At 39.4% G+C, this 20,841-nt stretch overlaps 1 protein-coding gene and 1 long non-coding RNA gene across 8 annotated transcripts in view; one reads left to right on the plus strand and one right to left on the minus strand.

Annotated features, from left to right (window-relative positions):
• The window catches only part of LOC309622689, a 36,222-nt gene extending 35,753 nt beyond the window's left edge, over positions 1–469 (minus strand). For both annotated transcript variants that reach the window (XR_014241055.1, XR_014241056.1), the window contains exon 1: positions 158–469. This is a non-coding gene — a long non-coding RNA (uncharacterized lncRNA). The remainder of the gene's footprint in view (positions 1–157) is intronic.
• A 340-nt stretch (positions 470–809) lies between these two features.
• The window catches only part of LOC309622637 (ankyrin repeat and KH domain-containing protein 1), a gene marked incomplete at its 3' end in the record, with an annotated part of 115,657 nt that continues 95,625 nt past the window's right edge, over positions 810–20,841 (plus strand). For 3 of the 6 annotated variants that reach the window (XM_082378611.1, XM_082378612.1, XM_082378614.1), the window contains exon 1: positions 811–1,272. In XM_082378611.1, coding sequence (XP_082234737.1) covers positions 988–1,272 — 285 coding nt within the window. In that variant the 5' untranslated portion in view covers positions 811–987. Of the gene's footprint in view, positions 1,273–20,841 lie in introns of all 6 variants that reach the window. The other 3 variants (XM_082378610.1, XM_082378613.1, XM_082378615.1) reach the window with 3 other exon arrangements.

A 20,841-nucleotide genomic window follows, 5' to 3' on the forward strand; every position in this document is an offset into this window, starting at 1 on the left:
TCTGGTTCCCTCAGCTCGGGGGGCTACGCTCATCTCGGAAAGGCGGGAGGCACTCAACCGGAACGGCCCCGCTCAATCGTCTCTCCCAGCCCCCTACTCCCGCCCAAAGAGCCAGAAGCAGAGTTTACACAGCCTCCCCTGTCCCAGAGGCGGTGACCTCTCTAGTTACTGACGCGCCGCTCCTCCAACCAGGGACGGGCAGGACGGTGGAGCCTAGCTGAGACTGACAGCTTCTTCCCTCCAATCCGCGTGCAGCAACTCTCCGCGCCTGGCAGAGAGCGACAGGTGGGGACTGCGTTACCTCCGCGCCTCTTGCACCATTGACGTAGGAGTCTCACTAAGCGCTGGGTGAATTCACTCCAAATCTCACCAATTCTTGCAGGTCGTCACCTCAGCCGTCATTTTAATCAACAGTGGAAATTCCCCAACCCTTTCCCGTCACCTCAGATGGGGGCGGGATGAATGGTACACTTACCGGCCAATTGTACCACGCGACGTCCTGTGACCAAGTGACCGACACTTTCTGTCGCCAATGAAGTTTCCCATTGTCAGGGGTCACTATGACTGACCACAAGGCCAACTAATCCACTTTAAGGTCGTGACGCGATAGTCAGAGAGACTGGCCAATAGACATAGAAAAAGACCGGAAGTCGGCACTTGGGGAATAGGAGGCGGGTGTTCGCAACCGCCTAGGCCTGCGCGGGTCAAAGCAGCTTGAGGGCCGCGAGCCAGGGAGCGGCGCGTGACGAAGAGTCTGAGCGACGGCTCGCCTTGGCCAATGATCTGCAGCCACTGGGGAGCTGCAGCCAGTGGCGAGTGTGGGGGCGGGAGGCAGCAGGTTAGGCAGTGAGAAGTTAGTGGCGCTGCTGGGACGGGGGGGAAGGAGACGCTTCTTCCTCCTGCTGGTTCTCTCGTTCCCGGGATTGGCGGCGGCGGTGGCCGCGGCCGCGAGTGACTCGGCAGCGTCTCCGGCTCCGCGTGAGAACCATGCTGACCGACGGCGGAGGCGGCGGCACCTCCTTTGAGGAGGACCTTGACTCAGTGGCTCCGCGATCCGCCCCAGCCGGGGCCTCGGAGCCGCCTCCGCCGGGAGGGGTCGGACTGGGAATCCGCACCGTGAGACTCTTTGGGGAGGCCGGGCCGGCTCCGGGAGTCGGTGGTGGCGGCAGCGGTGCGAGCGGAGGGGACGCGGCGCTGGATTTCAAGTTGGCGGCTGCCGTCCTGAGGACCGGGGGTGGTGCCTCTGGTAGCGACGAGGACGAGGTGTCCGAGGTACGGCTCGGGGACCCCCGCCTCCCACACAGCTTGAGGCACGAATTCTCTCTGGGCCGGCGCAGGGCCGGGGCCACCCTCCCGCTGCCCAGGCGGAGTCGTTCTCTGACAGCGATCGGCTCCATGGCGGCAGTGGCCGCGGTGCGGGCCTAGTGCGCCCTCGGCTTACTCTTCAGCCCGCGGCTTGAGCCGGACTGCTTCCCGTCACCATCCATAGACCCACAATAGGCAATCCTTTGGTCTCTGAGCTTCGCGCGGGAACCGGGACTCCTCGGGCACCTCCCGCCCACCCCGCTTTGGAGATGGGGGGGGCGGGGTCTTGCCAGAGTCCCTGCCCTTGGTACTGAGAGAGCGAGACAGAGGGTCAGGGTGAGAGAGGGAGAGTGAGACAGAGACAGAGAGACAGAGCTGGCTTGCCTAAAGAGCATTGCCACTGTACTGTGTCTCTCCTCAGAGTTGCAGGGTTGGACATTGTTTGCCTTATGCCTTACTTGTGTGTTTAAGGAGGGGTCTTAATTCCCCTGTATAGTTTGAGACAGGTGAGCTCTCTGCTTTTGCGCTGAAAAATCACGTGGGTCTTGCGCCTGGAACTTTGTGTGAAGTTAGACAGGAAAAGAAAGTTCCAGTGCATCTTTGAGCTTCGCAACAGCTGGATAGCTGAACTCTGGAGATTTTTATGCTTGGAGAAGATGAGGCCCTGTATGGACACCTTTTGCAGTGAGGGAAATTTGTTATCAGGCCCTTAGTTTCTTTTAGCTCTTAGGTGTATACTGGGCCTTTTTAGGTCTAGGCAACCTAGAATGGTAGGCATCAACTTTTGGGCTCTAGGGCAAAAGGAGATATTTTATATCTGCACTTTTTTCCCTTGATTTTGGCTTGGTTATAGTACTGTCTTGTGATGACTATTGTTCTAAGTGCTCAGAGTATTCTATTTTGGTTCTAAGGTGCCTGGTTCATCCCCTATGATGTTTTAACCTCCAGTGTTGGTCTTAAAGTACAGGGATTTCTATATATGTACAACTATCCTGGCTTTTGTATTTGAGAGGAATGAGGAGACACTGCATTTGTGGGTTGTAGAATACATTTAGTGCACAGTCTTACCATTCTTGGTCTGAACAGGAATTCCTTTAGATTTAAAACCTTAGTGTATTCTAACCCCAATATTTTGCTTTGGAAAAAACTGTGTGGGTTGTAAAGGAGATAGTTCCTTGAATATCTGTATCTTTGAATTTCACTATAAGAGAAATAACTTCTAAGCCAAGGTGGGACAGGATTTTATTTGAGTAGGCAGTTACGGAGAGACTCTCTGGAGCACTTCCACTCCTGGGCTTGTGGAAGGCTTTCATTTAGACTTTGAATGAAAATTGATGAGAGATGAACCTAGAACACATTTACCTTTTACCTAGGAAATAAAGTGGGAATATCTTTAGGCTCTAAAGATTAGAGTCCATTTTTCTTTGAAACTTCTAAGAGAGACTGAAAAGGTTTGCTTTGGTCTGAATGTGATAGAAGGATGATGTCCTTGATTTTCTGGACCATTTTTGCATAATTGTCATTGATGAGATGAAACATCACACACTTGTTTTTACTCCAGTAGTATTCTTAAATTTCTTCAGCGGTAGAGTGCTAGTGAGCTTCCGAAGTTATGAATCTCTAACTCTATGGGCTCATGTGTTATATCTGGGTAAATAAGCTTTTGAAATAACCATTTATGTGAGGCTTGTTCACGCATCCATATCACATGGAGAAGAAATTCCTGGAATTTCTAGTGTCTGTTGTATAGTATGTGTGGTAGGATATAGTCTATACCTTTGTGAGTGAAATGACCTTTTTTTCCCAAGCAAATTTCTTGGATTGTCTTTTCTCTCTGACAAGATGAGTGTCTTCTCCCATATTATTAACTTTGAATTTCCAGTGTGAAAAGACCATAAATAATATTCTTCAAACAACACTCACCTAACTGGCATTTGATGAATAATAATAGAATCTTTATTTTCATCATACCTAGATGTTTTAGAACCAAATATTTAAAATGTAGACATTCAGAGAGATGGGTTGGTTTGTAGTTTGAGAGTGAAGTTTGTCTTGTTCCCCGAATGGGGCAGGACTAGGTGAGAAATGAGTAAGAAATGTGGAGGCCTGGTGCATTTGCTCTAGAGTTAGTTGAAATTCTATACATTTGGTATACAGAAATGTAGATACTTTAAGGACCTCTTTTCTATTCATTATCAGAGCCTACAGCTGAGAAAAAACAAGGTGCTTTCCCTTGCTGGCTAAGTCAAAACACCTTTTAGTTTGAAGAAGGGGCTTGGATCTTTTTGTAAATTTTTTATATTAGAATTGTGCTAGCTTAGGGAATGTCACAATTTGGGGTCTTTGGTTCTTGTTGTTTTAAACATTGGGGTGAATACCTGTTTTGTATTTCTTCAGGCATGCTGAGCATGTTCCTTAGCTGTCCAAGTCCTTGAATAGAAGAGTCAGAACTTGCATTGGATTCTTTTGAAATGTACCCATTTTTCAGAATAGAAGTCAGGTTGAAAATTTTTTAAAAATCTATTTTTAAATGTTAACTTTAGATTTGTAATTTTTTTTTTAAGTAAGGTAAAAGGAAAATAAAATTCCTAAAGAAAGGATTTTGGTGAGGTTTATGATCTTTAATTTTTTGTCTTAATGTATGCATATACTGTATGTATATGTGTGTGACATCTTCTTTTTAAAATTATAAAAGTAATATAGTCCTATGGTAAAAAAGTTCAACAGTGTAGATAGTAGATATAAGATGAAAAGTAAAAGTTCTCCTCACCCGTACTGACCCTTCAAATCCCACTCTTCAGAGATAACCAGTATTGAAATTTTTATTTTAGAAAAATTTCCAGGCCTATATAGGCCTATATGTATATGTATACATGTTCATATACACACTTAAAAGATAGATATCCAATTAGAAAACATTGCTGAGGATTTTTTCTTATCTTGATACAGGTGCTATATTTACAATTAGGTAAAAGCACATGGAAATTGTGTACAACATTTTATAGCAAATTATAACAAAAGCTTTGTAGGGATTTTTTTTTTTTCCTGAAGATTATGTTAAAGAGTCAAAAGCACAGGCCATACAGAGGGTCCATTCTGATTTTCTCTAATAGGAGATGGATCATTTCCTTTAGGGTTACTTATGACCTACTATCTAGATAGAGCAAAGTTTCTCAACAGCAACATATCGACATTTGGGGCCAGATAATACTTTGTTGTGAGGGGCTCTCCTGTGCTTTAGCAGCATCCCTGGCGTTTACTCACTAGATGCCAGTAAAACCCACCACCCAGCTGTGACAGCTAAAAATGTCCTTAGACAAAGCCAAATGTCTTGGGGGGCAAAATCACCCCTGGTTGAGAACCACTGGTCTAGAGGCCCACTCTTATCTGGGATGGCAATTTTGTCATGAATACTCTGTATTCAAAGTTCAGGTAAACAAGGTGAGTCACTGCTTTTAATAGCATCTCAGGGCTTATGCTTATAACCTGAACAAGAGAGAAATTGAAAGAGGGTATGGACAGATGTTTTGTTTTTTTTTTAATTTATTTTATTTTATTTTATTTATTTATTTTTGGCTGTGTTGGGTCTTCGTTGCTGCGGGGGCTTTCTCTAGTTGTGTTGAGCAGGTTCTACTCCTCGTTGCGGTGTGCGGGCTTCTCATTGCGGTGGCTTCTCTTGTTGCGGAGCATGGGCTCTAGGCGCGCAGGCTTCAGTAGTTGCGGCAGGCGGGCTTAGTTGCTCCGTGACATGTGGGATCTTCCCAGATCAGAGTTCGAACCCGTGTCCCCCTGCATTGGCAGGCGTATTCTTAATCACTGTGCTACCAGGGAAGCCCCGAACAGGTTTAATGTTATAAATTTTCCATGGTAAATATATAATTTTAGGAAACTTAAAATGCTATATTGTTTTTGAAAAATTCATTTATTGTCCATGAAAATGAATTTCTAAAAATTCTTTATGGGGACTTTGTTCAAGGTAGAAAGGCTTTACTCCATAAATTATCATCAGTAGTGATAAAATAGGAAATATACCTTTGCATTCTAGTGAGCAAATTTTGGAGACGTGAAAATGTCGATTGAAGGAAAAATTACATGTTATTACTGTAACAATTTTTTTTTAGATTTATTTATTTATTTTATTTTTGGCTGCGTTGGGTCTTCACTGAAGTGAGCGGGCTCTCTCTAGTTGTGGCGAGCAGGAGCCACTCCTTGCTGCGGTGCACAGGCCCTTCATTGCGGTGGGCTCTCCCGTTGCAGAGCTTGGGCTCGAGGCACGCAGGCTTCAGTAGTTGTGGCACATGGGCTCAGTAGTTGTGGTTCATGGGCTCTAGAATGCAGGCTCAGTAGTTGTGGCGCCCGGGCTTAGTTGCTCTGCGGCATCTGGAATCTTCCCGGACCAGGGCTCGAACCTGTGTCCCCTGCAGTGGCAGGCGGACTCTCAACCACTGCGCCACCAGGGAAGCCTGTGTAACAATTTTTTATATTGCATGAGCATCAGCCTTGCACAAGTTTCATTCTATAAAGCCTTAAGACTTTACATAAAATGATTCGTTGGTGAGTTTGGTTATATGAATGGTGGGTCGAAACAGAGTTGATTAGGTATGGGTAGAGGAAAACCTTTTTGTGAAACTCGAAGTATGTAGAGGTTTTCTTTTGGTTATTATTTAGTACATTTTCCCAGGTGATTTACATTTGTACAGTTCATAAGACTAATATAAAGGCAGATACAGTAAAAAGTCTTGACCTTACTCCTGCTCCCAAGGATCCTGCCCTTTACAGTTTTAAATTTTTATTTATTTATTTATTTTCGGCTGCGTTGAGTCTTTGTTGCCGCGCAGGGGCTTTCTCTAGTTGCAGAGAGCGGGGTTACTCTTCGTTGCAGTGCGTTGGCTTCTCATTGCAGTGGCTTTTCATTGCAGAGCACAGGTTCTAGGCACATGAGCTTCAGTAGTTGTGGCTTGCAGGCTTGGTAGCTGTGGCTCACGGGCTTGGTAGCTGTGGCTCACAGGCTCTAGAGTGCAGGCTCAGTAGTTGTGGCGCATGGGCTTAGTTGCTCCGCGGCATGTGGGATCTTCCCGGACCAGGGCTCAAACCCCTGTCGCCTGCATTGGCAGGGATTCTTAACCACTGCACCACCAGGAAGTCCCCTGCCCTTTACACTTTTAATGTCTTAATGTCCTTTCAGAATTTCTTTACGGAAATACAAATATGTAGTTTTATTTTCCCCATTGTTATACAAAAGATAACATACTATTCATGTGAGATTTTTAAATGGTGAATTTGAGAAGAATTTAGACTTTTTATCTATTCAAAAGTGATAAAACATGTTAAGAATGTAGCATTGGAGATGAGTTTAAGCACATTCTTTTCTGAGCCTATCTGGTAGTACAGTGATGACCTCTGAAAATCAATTCTGGCCTTCTGATTCAATGAGAGTTAAGATAAATAAAATAGCAGTTTTTAAAAAGTATTAGTCTTGAGTTGGCAAGGAAAAAGAAGAGAAATGAGGTGTCTACTTTTTTTTTTTTTTTGCCCAAATTTACCTTCCTACAGAACCAAAGTTTTAAGAAATAAAATAAATTCTTTTCTTTCTTTTTCTTTTTTTTTTTCAATCCACTATAAATGAACTGTTCCAATATATCTATCTTCTTGGACCTTATTATTTACAATTTTCCTCTCCTGTTGCTTGTCTACAAAGTCATAGAATCCTGGTGATAATCCTATTTCATCTCATTTTTAGGTAACTGCTACCATTTATTGAATGCTTATTATATTCCAGTACCATACTATATATTTTGGTTATTTTGTTTAATCACTCAACACCCCTTTGAAGTAGGTATTATCTACATTTCTATAGATGCATAAGTGTAGGTTCAGAGAAATGATGAATCCAAAAAACAAAAAAACAAAAAAATGGTTAAAATGTTATACAGCTAGTAAGTGGTAAAGCTAGGATTTGAATCCAGAACTCATGCTGCTATTTTGCGTCTTCTGATTAAGAACTAGGCAAAGTTTTTGGTTGCCAATGCTGTGTCTCCAATAAATGCTTGCTTAATCCCTGTTGAAGTTTTCATAGATCTATAGTGAAGTGAGAAAAGTAAGGATAATGCAGTGAATTTCTCATAAAGCTGTCTTTTCCCACTTTTTTCTTTTTTTTATAACAATGATTTTTAAAAATTTATTTATTTTATTTATTTATTTTTGCCGGCGTTTGGTCTTCGTTGCTGTGTGTGGGCTTTCTTTAGTTGAGGCCAGCGGGGGCTGCTCTTCGTTGCATTACACGTGCCTCTCATTGCGGTGGCTTGTCTTTGTTAGGGAGCACGGGCTCTAGGTGTGCGGGCTTCAGTAGTTGTGGCACATGGGCTTAGTAGTTGTGGCACATGGGCTTAGTAGTTGTGGCTTGCGGGCTCTAGAGCGCAGGCTCAGTAGTTGTGGCGCAGGGGCTTTGTTGCTCCACGGCATGTGGGATCTTCCTGGACCAGGGCTCGAACCCGTGTGCCCTGCGTTGACAGGTGGATTCTTAACCACCGCGCCACCAGGGAAGTCCTCTCACTTGTTTCTATTTTGAGATAATGCCCTTCCAACTATTATGAAATTAATTTTTTAAATATCCGTGTTTGACAAAATATCAAATTGGAAAGTTCATGTTAGGACTCTGGGTAAAGCCTCAACAGTCTGGGAACCATTGATCTGAATGACTTGCTCAGGATCACACAGCTAATTTATAGTAGAAAGTAGGTTATGTGACTCCCATTATAGTTATCTTAACTGCTATATTGTCCTGCTGACTGTTTCTCTTCTGATTCATGAATTTAATTAGTTGCTTAGGAAATGCCTTCTCAAACTAGCATTTAATCCGTAGTTGACCCTGTTGGAAAACTTTTATATTATGAAATTGGTGACTGCCATGTAGATCAATCAATATATTAAGAAGGCAGTCAGGGACTTCCCTGGCGGTGCAGTGGTTAAGAATCCGCCTGCCAGAGCAGGGGACACGGGTCCGAGCCCTGGTCTGGGAAGATCCCACATGCTACCGAGCAACTAAGCCCGTGCTCCACAACTGCTGAGCCTGCACTCCAGAGTCTGCGAGCCACAACTACTGAGCCTGAGTGCAACAACTACTGAAGCCCACACGCCTAGAGCCCGTGCTCTGCAACAAGAGAAGCCACCCAATGAGAAGCCCACGAACCGCAAGGAAGAGTAGCCCCCGCTCACGGCAACTAGAGAAAAGCCCGCACGCAGCAACAAAGACCCAAGGCAGCCAAAAATAAAAATAAATAAATAAATTTAAAAAAAAAATTAAAAAAAAAAAAGAAGGCAGTCAAAGGTGTGCCATTGAGTATTGGAGGAACACTACTTTAAGGTAATTTTGTAATTGCACTTAAACTCGGAAAGTTTAGGTCTTATTATTATTCATTTTAAGAGAATTAAGAAATATTAGAAGTACCAATATAGGAAGGCATATACCCAACTTTGCACCTTTGCCACTATGGGAAACATTGATTTTAATTTGTGAAAATTAAAATCTGTGTGCTATTCTATTGGTAGTTACTTACAGTGTATGGTTCCTATGAATAAAGATCATTTGCCTTATGATGATTGACTGGTTTACCATTTTTCTGGTCAACTTTACCTAAATCAGGAGGAAAGTAAAGTTGTATATAAAGCTTTTTTTTATTTGATAAGCTGAGATTTAGCAACAGTTTGTCAAAGAACACATTCTGCTCTTCCTCCCCTATACATCCTTCTGTTCTCACAAAGTTTTTCCCTTAATGGATGATGTTTTCATTAGTAGAAAGAGTTTGTTTGTTTGTTTGTTTTTTTAAAGTAGATGTCCCACTGTATCCTAGTGGTTTGATTCACTGCGTTAGTTTGCAATTTTGAAAAGAAAAAGGCAAGTACACTCCCAGGGATTAGCCCCAAGAACCAAAGAGTTGAACAGGAGAACAGTTTATTAAATTGTCAAGTTTTGATGCTTTGTAATGAGGACAGTTAGGTTGAGAACAATTTTTTTAAATTGTGGTAAAACAAGGATAACAAAATTTTACCATTTTAACCATTTTTTAAAATGTGTTAAAATATACATAACATAAAATTTACCTGTTTTTTTGGCCATGCCATGTGGCATGTGGGATCTTAGTTCCCCGCAAGGGATTGAACCCTCGCCCCCTGCAGTGGAAGTGCAAAGTCTTAACCACTGGACCGCTGGGGAAGTCCAGAATTTACCATTTTAACCATTTTAAAGTGGTTTTAAGTACATTCACATTGTTGTGCAACCATCACCACCAGCCATCTCCAGAACTTTTTCATCTTCCAAAACTGAAACTTTGTACCCATTAAACAGTAATGCCCTGTCCTCCCTTCTTCAGCCCGTTAGCAACCACAGTTCTGCTTTCTTTCTCTATGATTTTGACTACTCTAGGTATCTCAAGTGAAATCATACAGTTTTTCTACTTTTTGTGACTGGCTTATTTTACTTAGCATAATGCCTTCAAGGTTCATCCATGCTTGCAGCATGTGTGATACTTAGCTGAATACTATTCTATTGTATGTGTATACCATATTTTGTTTATTCATTCATCTGTTGATGGACCCTTGGATTGCTTCTCTGCCTTTTGGCTGGTGTGAATATGCTGCTGTGAACATAGGTGTATAAATACCTGTTCAAGTCCCTGCTTTTGCTGCTTTTCTGGTATATACCCAGAAGTGGGATTGCTGGATCATCTGTTAATTCTATTTTTAATTTTTTGAGGAACCACCATACTGTTTTCTGTAGCAGCCGTACCATTTTACATTCCCACTGGCAAAGCACAAGGATTCTGATTTCTCCATATTCTAGCCAATACTTGTTTTCTGTTTTTGAGAATAGCCATCCTAATGGGTGTGGTTATGATGTTGAACATCTTTTTCATGTGCTTATTGGCCATTTGTGTATCGTCTTTGGAGAGATGTCTATTCAAATCCTTTGCCTCTTTTTTTTTTTTTTTTTTTTTTTTGGCCACTCTGCCCAGCTTGTGGGATCTTAGTTCCCTGATCAGGGATTGAACCTGGGCCCCTGCAGTGAAAGCGCCAAGTCCTAACCACTGGACCACCAGGGAATTCCCCCTTTGCCCATTTTTAATTGGGTTGTTTTTTCATTGTTTAATTGTAGGAGTTCTTTGGATATTAATCCCTATCATATGTATAATACGTATAATTTGCACGTATTTTCTCACATTCCATTGGTTGCCTTTTTTACTCTGTTGTCCTTTCGTGCTTAAAAGGTTTTAGTTGAGATGAAGTTCAGTTTATATGGTTTTTTCTTTTATTGTCTGTGCTTTTGGTTTCATATCCATAAAGTTGTTGCCAAATCCTATGTCATGAAGATTTTTTCCCAATGTTTTCTTCTAAGAATTTTATCCTTTTAGCTCTTACATTTAGGTCTTTGAGCCATTTTGAGTTAACTTTTGTTTTTGGTGTAAGGTTAGCATCTAACTTCATTCTTTAGCTTGTGGATATCCAGTTTTTCCAGCACCACTTGTTGAAAAGACTGTAATTTCTCCATTGAATGGTCTTGGTATCTTGGTTGAAATTAATTGATCATATATGGGAGGGTTTTTTCTGGGCTCTCTGTTCTATTCCATTGGTCTATATGTCTGACTTTATGCTAGTATCTCACTGTTTTTATTACTGTAGCTTTAGTAGTAAGTTTTGAAGTCAAGCAGTATTAATCCTCCAACTGTGTTCTTCTTTTTCAAGATTGTTTGACTAGCCAGGGTTCCTTGAGATTCCACGTGAATTTTAGGATGGGTCTTTGTATTTCTGTAAAAAATGCTGTGGGATTTTGATAGGGATTGCATTGAATCTATAGATTGCTTTATGAGAACAAGTTTGAATACAAATCTTACATAATTGTTTCACCACAGTAGATATTAGCAAATCAAAAAGCTTGAGACTGACAAAACATTTGAAAGCTTCTATGACAGGAAGAGACTGAGCACTCACTGATGTCCTCCCTGAAGCCATTGAACCCAGTTCGCATGGAATACTGTGCTCTAAGTAGATGTTTCTTTTTTCTTTTTTTTTTTAAAGTCTTTATTAGATTTGTTACCATATTGCTTCTGTTTTATGTTTTGGTTTTTTGGCCACGAGACACGTGGGATCTTAGCTCCCTGACCAGGTATTGAACCCGCATCCCCTTCATTGGAAGGCGAAGTCTTAACCACTGAACACCAGGGAAGTCCCTAAGTAGATGTTTCTGTAATATAATCGTTATTTTTTCCCTGTTTGTCCTCATATTGACTAATTTGTGATTGATCATGATGCTTCACATGTTGATTAAATGCTAGGAAGAATAACTTTTTATCCTTTTTATCACTAGAGATGGGATGAGTGCCATTTTGGAAAAATTGTCTCAATCTGGTATTAGGTCTAGATAAATGAACCTGTAGTATTTTCTTTAATGATGTAGAATTTAAAAGTTTTCACATAGGCATTTTATGAAATCTGAGTCAGAAAGTAAAGGTTTGGCCGTGTCAGTTGATACTTTGAGTGGTACACTTTGAAAGTACTTCCAGCACTTATCAGCTTCTAATTGATTTTCTCCTGGTGTTTACCTATTCTGCTAAATCTCTACATTTCTATTTTGGCCTTTTAAAAATTGTGCAGTTGATAAATTCAGTAATATATGTGACACAGACTGTCATTATCAAAGAGCAAATCTCCAAAGGGGCAGTAGTCCAATTATATTGGATACATTCTCTCTTTTTTTTGCTACATTTTATTTTGATATAATTTCAAACTTACTGGAAAGTTGCAAGAATAGTACAAAGAACTCCTCCCATATATCCTTTATCTAGACAGACCAATTTTGTTCATTTTGTCCCATTCCTCTCTCTCTCGACAGACAAGTAATTTATTTTCTGAATCATTTGAAAGTAGACTGCATACATCCTGTCTCTTTTACCCTTAAATTCTTTAGTGTATCTTCCCTAACAACAAAGGCATTCTCTTACATAACCACAGTTCATTTATCAAAATAGGAAATTTAATAAATTTCCAAAGTATTTTTCAAATTCAAATTCCCAAAGTTAAAAAAATTGAAATAGAATTCACATAATATAGAATTCACTCTTTAAATTGTACAATTCAGTGGTTTTTTAACACATTCAAAAAGTTGTGCAACCTTCACCGTTATCTATTTAAAAAAATTTTCATCACCCCCAAACAAAACCTGGTACCCATTAGCAGGCATTTCCCATTCTGCTGTCCCTGCAGCCTTTGGTAATCACTATTTTCTGTCTCACTGGATTTGCCTAGTCTGGGCATTTCATATAAATGGAATCATACAATATGTGATCTTTTGTGCCTCACTTCTTTCACTTAGTATATTGTTTTCAAGATTTCTACATGTTGTATCATGTATCAGTACTAAATTGGATAATATGTTTTGTGGATATACCACATTTTGTTCATTGGTTGATGATATTTGGATTATTTCCACATTTTGACTATTGTAAATAATGATACTATGAACATTTGTGTACAAGTTTTTTATGACGATATCTTTTCAGTTCCCTTGAGTGTATACCTTGGAGTGAAACCTTGATCATATTATAACTGTTTTATTTTCTGAGAAACCACCAGGCTGTTTTCTGTAGCAACTGAATGATTTTACATTCCCAGCAGTGTATGAAGGTTCCAATTTTTCCACATCCTTGCTAACATTTTTTTTTTTTAATAGCCATGCTAGTGGGTATGGAGTTTTTGGTTGTTTTTTGTTTTTGTTTTTTTTTTAAATAAATTTATTTATTTATTTATTTTTGGCTGCCTTGGGTCTTTGTTGCTGTGTGCGGGATTTCTCTAGTTGCGGCGAGCAGGGGCTACTCTTCGTTGCAGTGCACAGGCTTCTCATTGTGGTGGCTTCTCTTGTTGCAGAGCATGGGCTCTAGGCGTGCGGGCTTCAGTAGTTGTGGTTTGTGGGCTCTAGAGCGCAGGCTCAGTAGTTGTGGCTCGCGGGCTTAGCTGCTCCACAGCATGTGCTCTGTTCCCAGACCAGGGCAGGGAAGCCCCTGGAGTTTTACCTCATTGTGACTCTGATTTGCATTTCCCCAATGACTAATGAAGTTGAGCATCTTTTCATGTGCTTGTTGTCCATCTGTATGTCTTTGGAGAAATGTTTATTCAGATCTTTCTCCCATTTCTTGGTTGGGTTGTCTTTTTATTGTTGAATCATGTTTGTTGTTTGTTTTTAGGAAAAAACACGTATTCTGGATACCAGTCCCTTATCAGATACATGATTTGGAAATATTTTCTCCCTTTCTGTGGGCCATCTTTTCACTTTCTTGATTGTGCCATTAAATTTTATTTTTTTAAGTCTTTTAATAAATTATTTATTTATTTTTGGCTGTGTTGGGTCTTCATTGCTGCACACGGGCTTTCTCTAGTTGCAGTGAGTAAGGGCTACTCTTCGTTGTGGTGTGTGGGCTTCTCATTGCAGTGGCTTCTCGTTGCAGAGCATGGGCTCTAGGCGCGTGGGCTTCAGTAGTTGTGGCACACGGGCTCAGTAGTTGTGGCTTGCGGGCTCTAGAGCGGAGGCTCAGTAGTTGTGGCGCACGGGCTTAGTTGCTCTGCGGCGTGTGGGATCTTCCTGGACCAGGGCTCGAATCCATGTACCCTGCATTGGCAGGCAGATTCTTAACCACTGCACCACCAGGGAAGTCCTGTGCCATTAAATTTTAAATTTTGGTTGGGCCCAATTTTTATATTTAACTATTTTTTCTTTTGTTGCTTGTGCATTTGGTGTCATGTCTAAGAGACCATTGCGTAATCCAAGGTTATGAAGATTTACACCTGTTTTCTTCTTTTTTTCTAAGAGTTTTATACTTTTAGCTCTTATATTTAGGTCTTTGATCCATTTTGAGATTTTATATAAGATGTGAGGTAGAGATCTAACCTCATTCTTTTGAATGTGGATATCCAATTGTCCCAGCACCATTTGTTGAAAAGATATTTCTTTCTCCATTAAATTGTCTTGACACCCTTTTCAAAAATCAGTTGACTTTAAATGTGATGGTTTATTTCTGGAGTGTTTATTTCTATTTTATTCCACTGTTTTATATGTCTTCTCATGCCAGTTCCATACTGTCTTGATTACTGTAGTTTTTTGTAGTAAGTTTTGAAATTGGGAAGTGTAAGTCTTCCAATTTTGTTTTTTTTTAAGATTCTTTTGGCTATTCTGGGTTACTGGATATGTTCGTGCTCTTCATCTGGTCTTCGGAAGAGGTATAATAGAGGGTATTTTATATGGTACAGAATTTGTGGTCACACATGAAAACCACCCCATCTCCATTAATAATATTCCATTTCTTGAAATTTCTGCCCCTCTTGTATACACTGAAGGTGGATGGTTGGGAACTCTTATGATTTAAACCTGTGTTTGCTAGGCTACCAGAAGAGGAAGTTGTTGTAGTGTTTGTTTGTTTGTTTATGCATCCCCTCCCTGACAAAGCCTGGATACATGTTTGAGAGGAGACAAAACTGAAGAGGCAGGAGGTGATTCGTTTGGGTAGTTGTAGTCTAAGTACATCTGATGTGGACTATATATAGCTTGCAAGAAGAATATGGACAGAATTTCTTTTTCCAGGATAATAAACAAATGGATAAGTGGAATAAAATATAAAACATAGCAACTAGAGTTTTTGCATCTAGTATCTTCTAACAATTGCTTAGGAGGTGAGAATTCAATATTTGAGTAACACACAATTAGCTTGACACCCAAGCCAGTGTTATCACCTGTGTGATTAAATTGCAAAAACAAATCTTGGATGTTACTGCTCAAATGGTCCCAATTATTTTAATTTACTAGTTATTTTGACTCTGAATAGTGAGAATCTGTACTATATTTTAGTACCTGTTTTGCTTGAGACTTGACTGACAAGTTAACAAAGAAAAGTTTATTTTCTTTTAGGTTGAAGAGACCATTATTTAAGGCTATACTTACATCAGGTGCATGTATTTGACCTATTACCACCCCCCCAACAAAATTTTGAATAATATGATAACAGTATCAAAAGTACTTACTACTATGTATTATCTCCTTGTTAATCTGTTGAAAGCATGCTCTCATTCTCTACAGAGGAAAATCAGTGTTTAGTTTGGGGTAGGGCCTCTTTTTCGTGAACAGACATCTTGCATAATAAAATTATATCTTTCAGAGATTAGAGTCCTTGGCACTCTGTTTAAGAATTCTGATTGGTATCGTAGGGTAGATTCCACAATAATTTAAATAGAATCTACTATTTGTTAAGCTTAGTGCTGGGCTTTGGGATTACAAAGATGAAAAAATGTGGTCCCTGCCCTTAAAGACATTAGGCTTTTCAGGAACGTGAACATTTCAGAGAATGTGAAAACAAGGTAAATTATTTATTCAAATTATATTTGCCCTTCTAAACTAGTTTTACATAATAACAAATTGTATTTGAGTATGTGTTCTAGGCATGTGTACCTTAATTGCATCACCTCATTTAATATTTTCCTAGTCTTGTGACAGTCCAAGATCCTAAACTCAATATATGGATCATTGCCCTGTGTTAGTTGGATAATCACTATAAAGGTTGATGTTTGGATGTCTTACTTCAGGAGTTTGATGGACTTTAAGTGACAGGTTTAAAGGGGCAATGATTTAAAATGAAAGGATACAAAGTTCATCAGCATAAGATATTTGAGCAAAACCACAACTGCTTCATTATGTTCTATAAACTCTCCAAGCATGTCCTGCTCCAGAGCCTTTGGCATTTGCAGTTGGCTCTCACAGGAGCATTCTTCTCTTAGATATGCGTGTGGCTTCCCTCTCTCACTTATTTTAGCAATCTGCTAAGAGCCCTTCCTACTGCCTACTGTATGTACGTTCCATAAACATCTCAGATTCACAATTCTAAAACTGAACTCATCCCTTCCCCTTCTACCCCTATCCCTTCCCCACCCCACCTTTGTAAATTGCATTGCCCTAAAACTAGTCAGTGTAGTCAGAAACCTTGAAGCTTGCATCTGCTATCTCTTACCACACACATCCAAACAGGTACTAAGTCCTGTAGGTTCTTTCTTAGCATCTTGTTTGTCTCTTTCTCTGTATTCTCACTGCTTCTGCTGTAAATCAAGCCATCATCTTTCACCTGAACTTATTGTAGTAATCCCTGGCTCTATCTACTTCTGTGATTATACCTCTAATTCTTCGTTTACCCTGCTATCACGGTCAGTTCTCTAATGCCAGTTCAATCATGTCACTCCTTTGGCAAAAAGGCTTCCCATTCCTTAGATAAAGAATAAATCAAATTCCTTGGTATGGCATACAAGGTTATTTAGGATTTGGCTTCTGTCTATTTCTATCCTTGCTGTATCCTACTTTATTTGCTTTTTATATTCCAGCCATACCAAATTGCTGTAGTTCTCTGAACATATCAAGCTATTAAACGTCCCAAGTAATTTGCTCTCACTGCTTTGGCTTCTAGAATCATGATAATAACTACTACATACTGAGTGTTTATTGTCCACTGGACTAAATGCTTGCCTTTATGTTCTTAAATAAACTTTACAACTACCATATGAAGAAAGTGATATTATTCCCAATTTACAGATGAGGAAACTGAAGCTTAGAGACATTGTATAATATGCACAAAGTTGTACATCTAGTGATGAAGCCAGGATTTGAATCAGGTTTCTTGGAATGTAAAACCCATGCTTATAACTACTACTCTACACTGCAGCTGTCACTAATGGCCCCGTTCTCCATCCTGTTGGTTACCTTCTTGTTCCAGATCATCACCTCTGATTTCCTTCATTACTACCCCAACTGGAATTGACCATTTCTTCCTTCCTCTGTGTTCCCATGTTGTCTGTATATAACTCCCTGTTAAATAGCATCTGTAGTACTTTATTGCATTTATTTGATTATATGCCTTAATGAGCAGGAATCATGTCTTATTTATTTTTGTGTTTCCCATATACAGTAGAATGTCTGGCACTTAGTAGGTGCTTATTAAATGTTGGGTTTAATAAGCCAATGTATGTTGAATATATGTATAGTGTTTAATATGCTCAGATTACTTGTTAGCCTAAGACAACATAATGGGTTTTATATTTTTGTGGAGTAGAGAGTAAGAGTATAGGAACACAAGGTCCTTAGACAAAATGACCTTAATAATAGTAGTAATGGTAATATTAATAGTAATAATAACTAATATTTGTTGAGTGATTACCATGTATTAAGCACTGTTGGTACAATTTTAGATATAGTATCTTGCTTAATCATCAATAACCCTGTGATGTAGTTACTACTATTATCCTTATCTTATAGCTGAGGAAAATGAGGCTAACAACGGTAAAAAGAGTTAGCTAAGATGGCACTGTGAACAGTGGGCTAGTGTTCTAAGAGTCCTTGCTCTTAGTCATTATGCTCTCCTCCCGTTATTGGTATGAATTGGAGGTTTATGGGTGTTTGAGGCTCTTTTTAACTTATTAAAATTAAGTATTTCTTTGGTGTGTTTGATGCTTATTTTTTTATTTAGGGTAATGAGCAGAAGCCAGGACTTCTTTCTAACCTCAGTCTTACCCATTTATTATGATAGGGCAAATACAGAATAACATTTCAACATTAAGATTTTCTTGGACTTAATTGCCAGGTTCTTCATTCCTTGTGACTTTCCTAATGAATATGTGAGGAGTCTTCTCTTTTTTTAAATGTATTGTGGCACAAATTTTGTTGTATGTATGTTGGTCAGAAATAATGTAGTTTTACTGCCAGAAATTACTATATAAAAGCATGATTTGTCTGTCTCTCTAAGAACTCTGGCAGAGAGGAGTTTGTGGGCTTGATAATCTATTACATTTAATTTAATTTAAAGGTTTTTCCTGACATTGCTGTTATTGTTAAACTGCAACATCATGATGCTTGTAGATTCTCTGTTTACTTCATTGGTTAGTACGCATTTGTTTTAGTCATACTACACTGTTTAGAAGAGTCACTTAATACAGTTTGGTGTGGTGAAAAGGGTGTGAGCTTTGGAGTCTGAAACATGGCTTCAGATACCTGTGTGGTTATGTGATCTTGGGTAAGTCACTTAACTTTTCTGAGTTTCAGTTAAAATGAAGATGTTAATCTACTTCACTGAGTAGTAAAGATGATGGAGTGGAATAATATATGGAAAATGCACTTAATGGTAACTATTATTTTTTTAAAAAAAAGCCTTTCCTTTCTCCCATGTTTAGAAACTTCAAAAAATAATAGATTCTGTATTAAAACTATGGTTTAGAAATGAAGTTTTTGTAGTTGACTAAAGTGGAGGTAATTTTCTCCAGCTTTAACTGAGAATTAGGAAAAGCCTGATGGTTCTCTCTTGTGCTGTTTAAACTAATTAACTTCAGAAATCCCAAGGTAACAGTTATGTTTTTTGAGAAGAGGATTGTGGATCTGAAATTGGGCATACAGTTTCCCTTGTAGAAAGAAACTTGAGCACTTTTTACGATGAGGCATATGGCCTTTGCATTTCATTACTTCCAGATGTTGTTGCTGATTATATTGGGCCTTACAGTATCAGCAAAACTCGTTCCTAAATTTATAATTATTTGGTCTCAAATTGCGTCTGTATTACTTTTTCCTTTTGAGTGGATCTTGGAGCATGTTTGTGGTGGATGCAACTGTTGAAACTTTGGAGTAACACATTTTTTGCAAAAAGGAATTACTATGTCTTTCAGTAATTATCTCTTGGAATGCTGACCCATCCTTTTTGCTGCTCCAAGTAGAAATCAGTAGTAAGCTACCTGCATTCTAAAATTGGTATGATTCTGATTTAAAGACTTTGGGTGGGGAAAGGTAAGACATGTTTATCTCTCCAAATGTTAACTAAGAGAGAAGAAAAATAATAGCAAGTACATTTTAAAAATATATATTTTTTAGATGTTTAAATGTTTTATTTGGCTTTTCCTTTTTAATTATCAAATCTGAATTTCTTGAGGAAGCTTTATTTTTGAAGGTTTATAAGAAGAGGTGGTGAAAAATAAAGATTTAGCCTTCCTCTTGAACTTCTCATAGCTCTAGTTGGAATTCATGGGAGTGATGATGATTCTTTTTTTTCTTTCTGGCTGTGTTGGGTCTTCATTGCTGTGCGCGGGCTTTCTCCAGTTGCGGAGAGAGGGGGCTACTCTTCATTGCGGTGCATGGGCTTCTCATTGCGGTGGCTTCTCGTTGCGGAACATGGGCTCTAGGCGCACAGGCTTCAGTAGTTGTGGCACATGGGCTCAGTAGTTGTGGCTCACAGGCTTTAGAGCACAGGCTCAGTAGTTGTGGTGCACAGGCTTAGTTCCTCCGTGGCATGTGGCATCTTCCCGGACCAGGGCTCGAACCCTTGTCCCTGCATTGGCAGGCAGGTTCTCAACCACTGTGCCACCAGGGAAGCCCCGAAATTTTGGGTTTTTCTGTTGTTGTTTGTTTGTTTGTTTCTTGGTGGAAGTGAGTTTTGGCCAAATCATAGCTAGGTTAATAAATGATGTTTTCCTAATTAGATTTTGGCCAGGGTGACTGAGGTTTTTTTTTTTTTTTTTTTTTAGGTGGTAATAGCTGAGTCTGTGGTTATTCTCCCTAGTAACTATTGCCATCCAGTGGTTCATTTTGAAATGTCATATGGGACAAAATGCTTGTTCCCCTTTTCCTCCCTTCTACCTTTGTTTAAATTCTAGTTGAATCTAAAAACCACACATTTTTTTTAGAAGAAAGGAGGGAGAAAAAAGACTTTTGAGGAGGAAGACATAAAGAGTTTGCCTTTAGCGTTTTAGAAGAGATAACCTATAAGGGAAAAAACAGGTAGTTTTTTGTGGGCCAGATTTCCTCTCATTCTTTTTCCTCCATGTTTTATTTTTGTACCTAATCAGAAGTAGGAAAAAAATCTGCCATGTTTAAGACTTGAAATAAACTTTCTTGCCATTGGTTAAAAACAGTACCACTATAGGTTGATGTTTTATGTTTGCTGCTGAATGTAGCTGCTGGATAGAGATGAGCTGTGTAACTACCGTTAAGCAATAAGGAAATTTCTGTGACCCTTTAGTTGTATGTAGGAAACTATGAGCCTTATATATTCATTTGCATGATGAAAACTAATTTCATTAGATATAATATTACTTTGAACTTATCTATTATTTAGACATTTTTTTGGTGTTATATCACTGAGCCTTTATATGAAATGTATGGTATTGGTCTTACTATTTCCATGTAGCTATAAATGGTTTCCATCTTGACTGGCCAGATACCTTTTGAGGTAATGCTGTTGCAATCGGCATTGCAACAATATGTGTTTCAGCAGGTTTATCAGGTAAGATAGTTATGAACTGCCAGAAGCAATCCCCCAAATAGTCCCAAAGTAATAGGCATAACTGGATATTTTATCCTTTTATTGAATCCACATTGAGACAGGCTTTTAAAAGTTTATGGAAAGTAGGACAAAAAAGTATGAGAATTGAATGCCTTTTGGCACATCTAATCGACACAAATATATTCAAGTCATTTAT

The sequence above is a fragment of the Balaenoptera borealis genome (assembly GCF_965194805.1).
Source record: "Balaenoptera borealis genome assembly, chromosome: 2".
In the NCBI taxonomy this organism is placed as follows: Eukaryota; Metazoa; Chordata; class Mammalia; order Artiodactyla; family Balaenopteridae; genus Balaenoptera; species Balaenoptera borealis.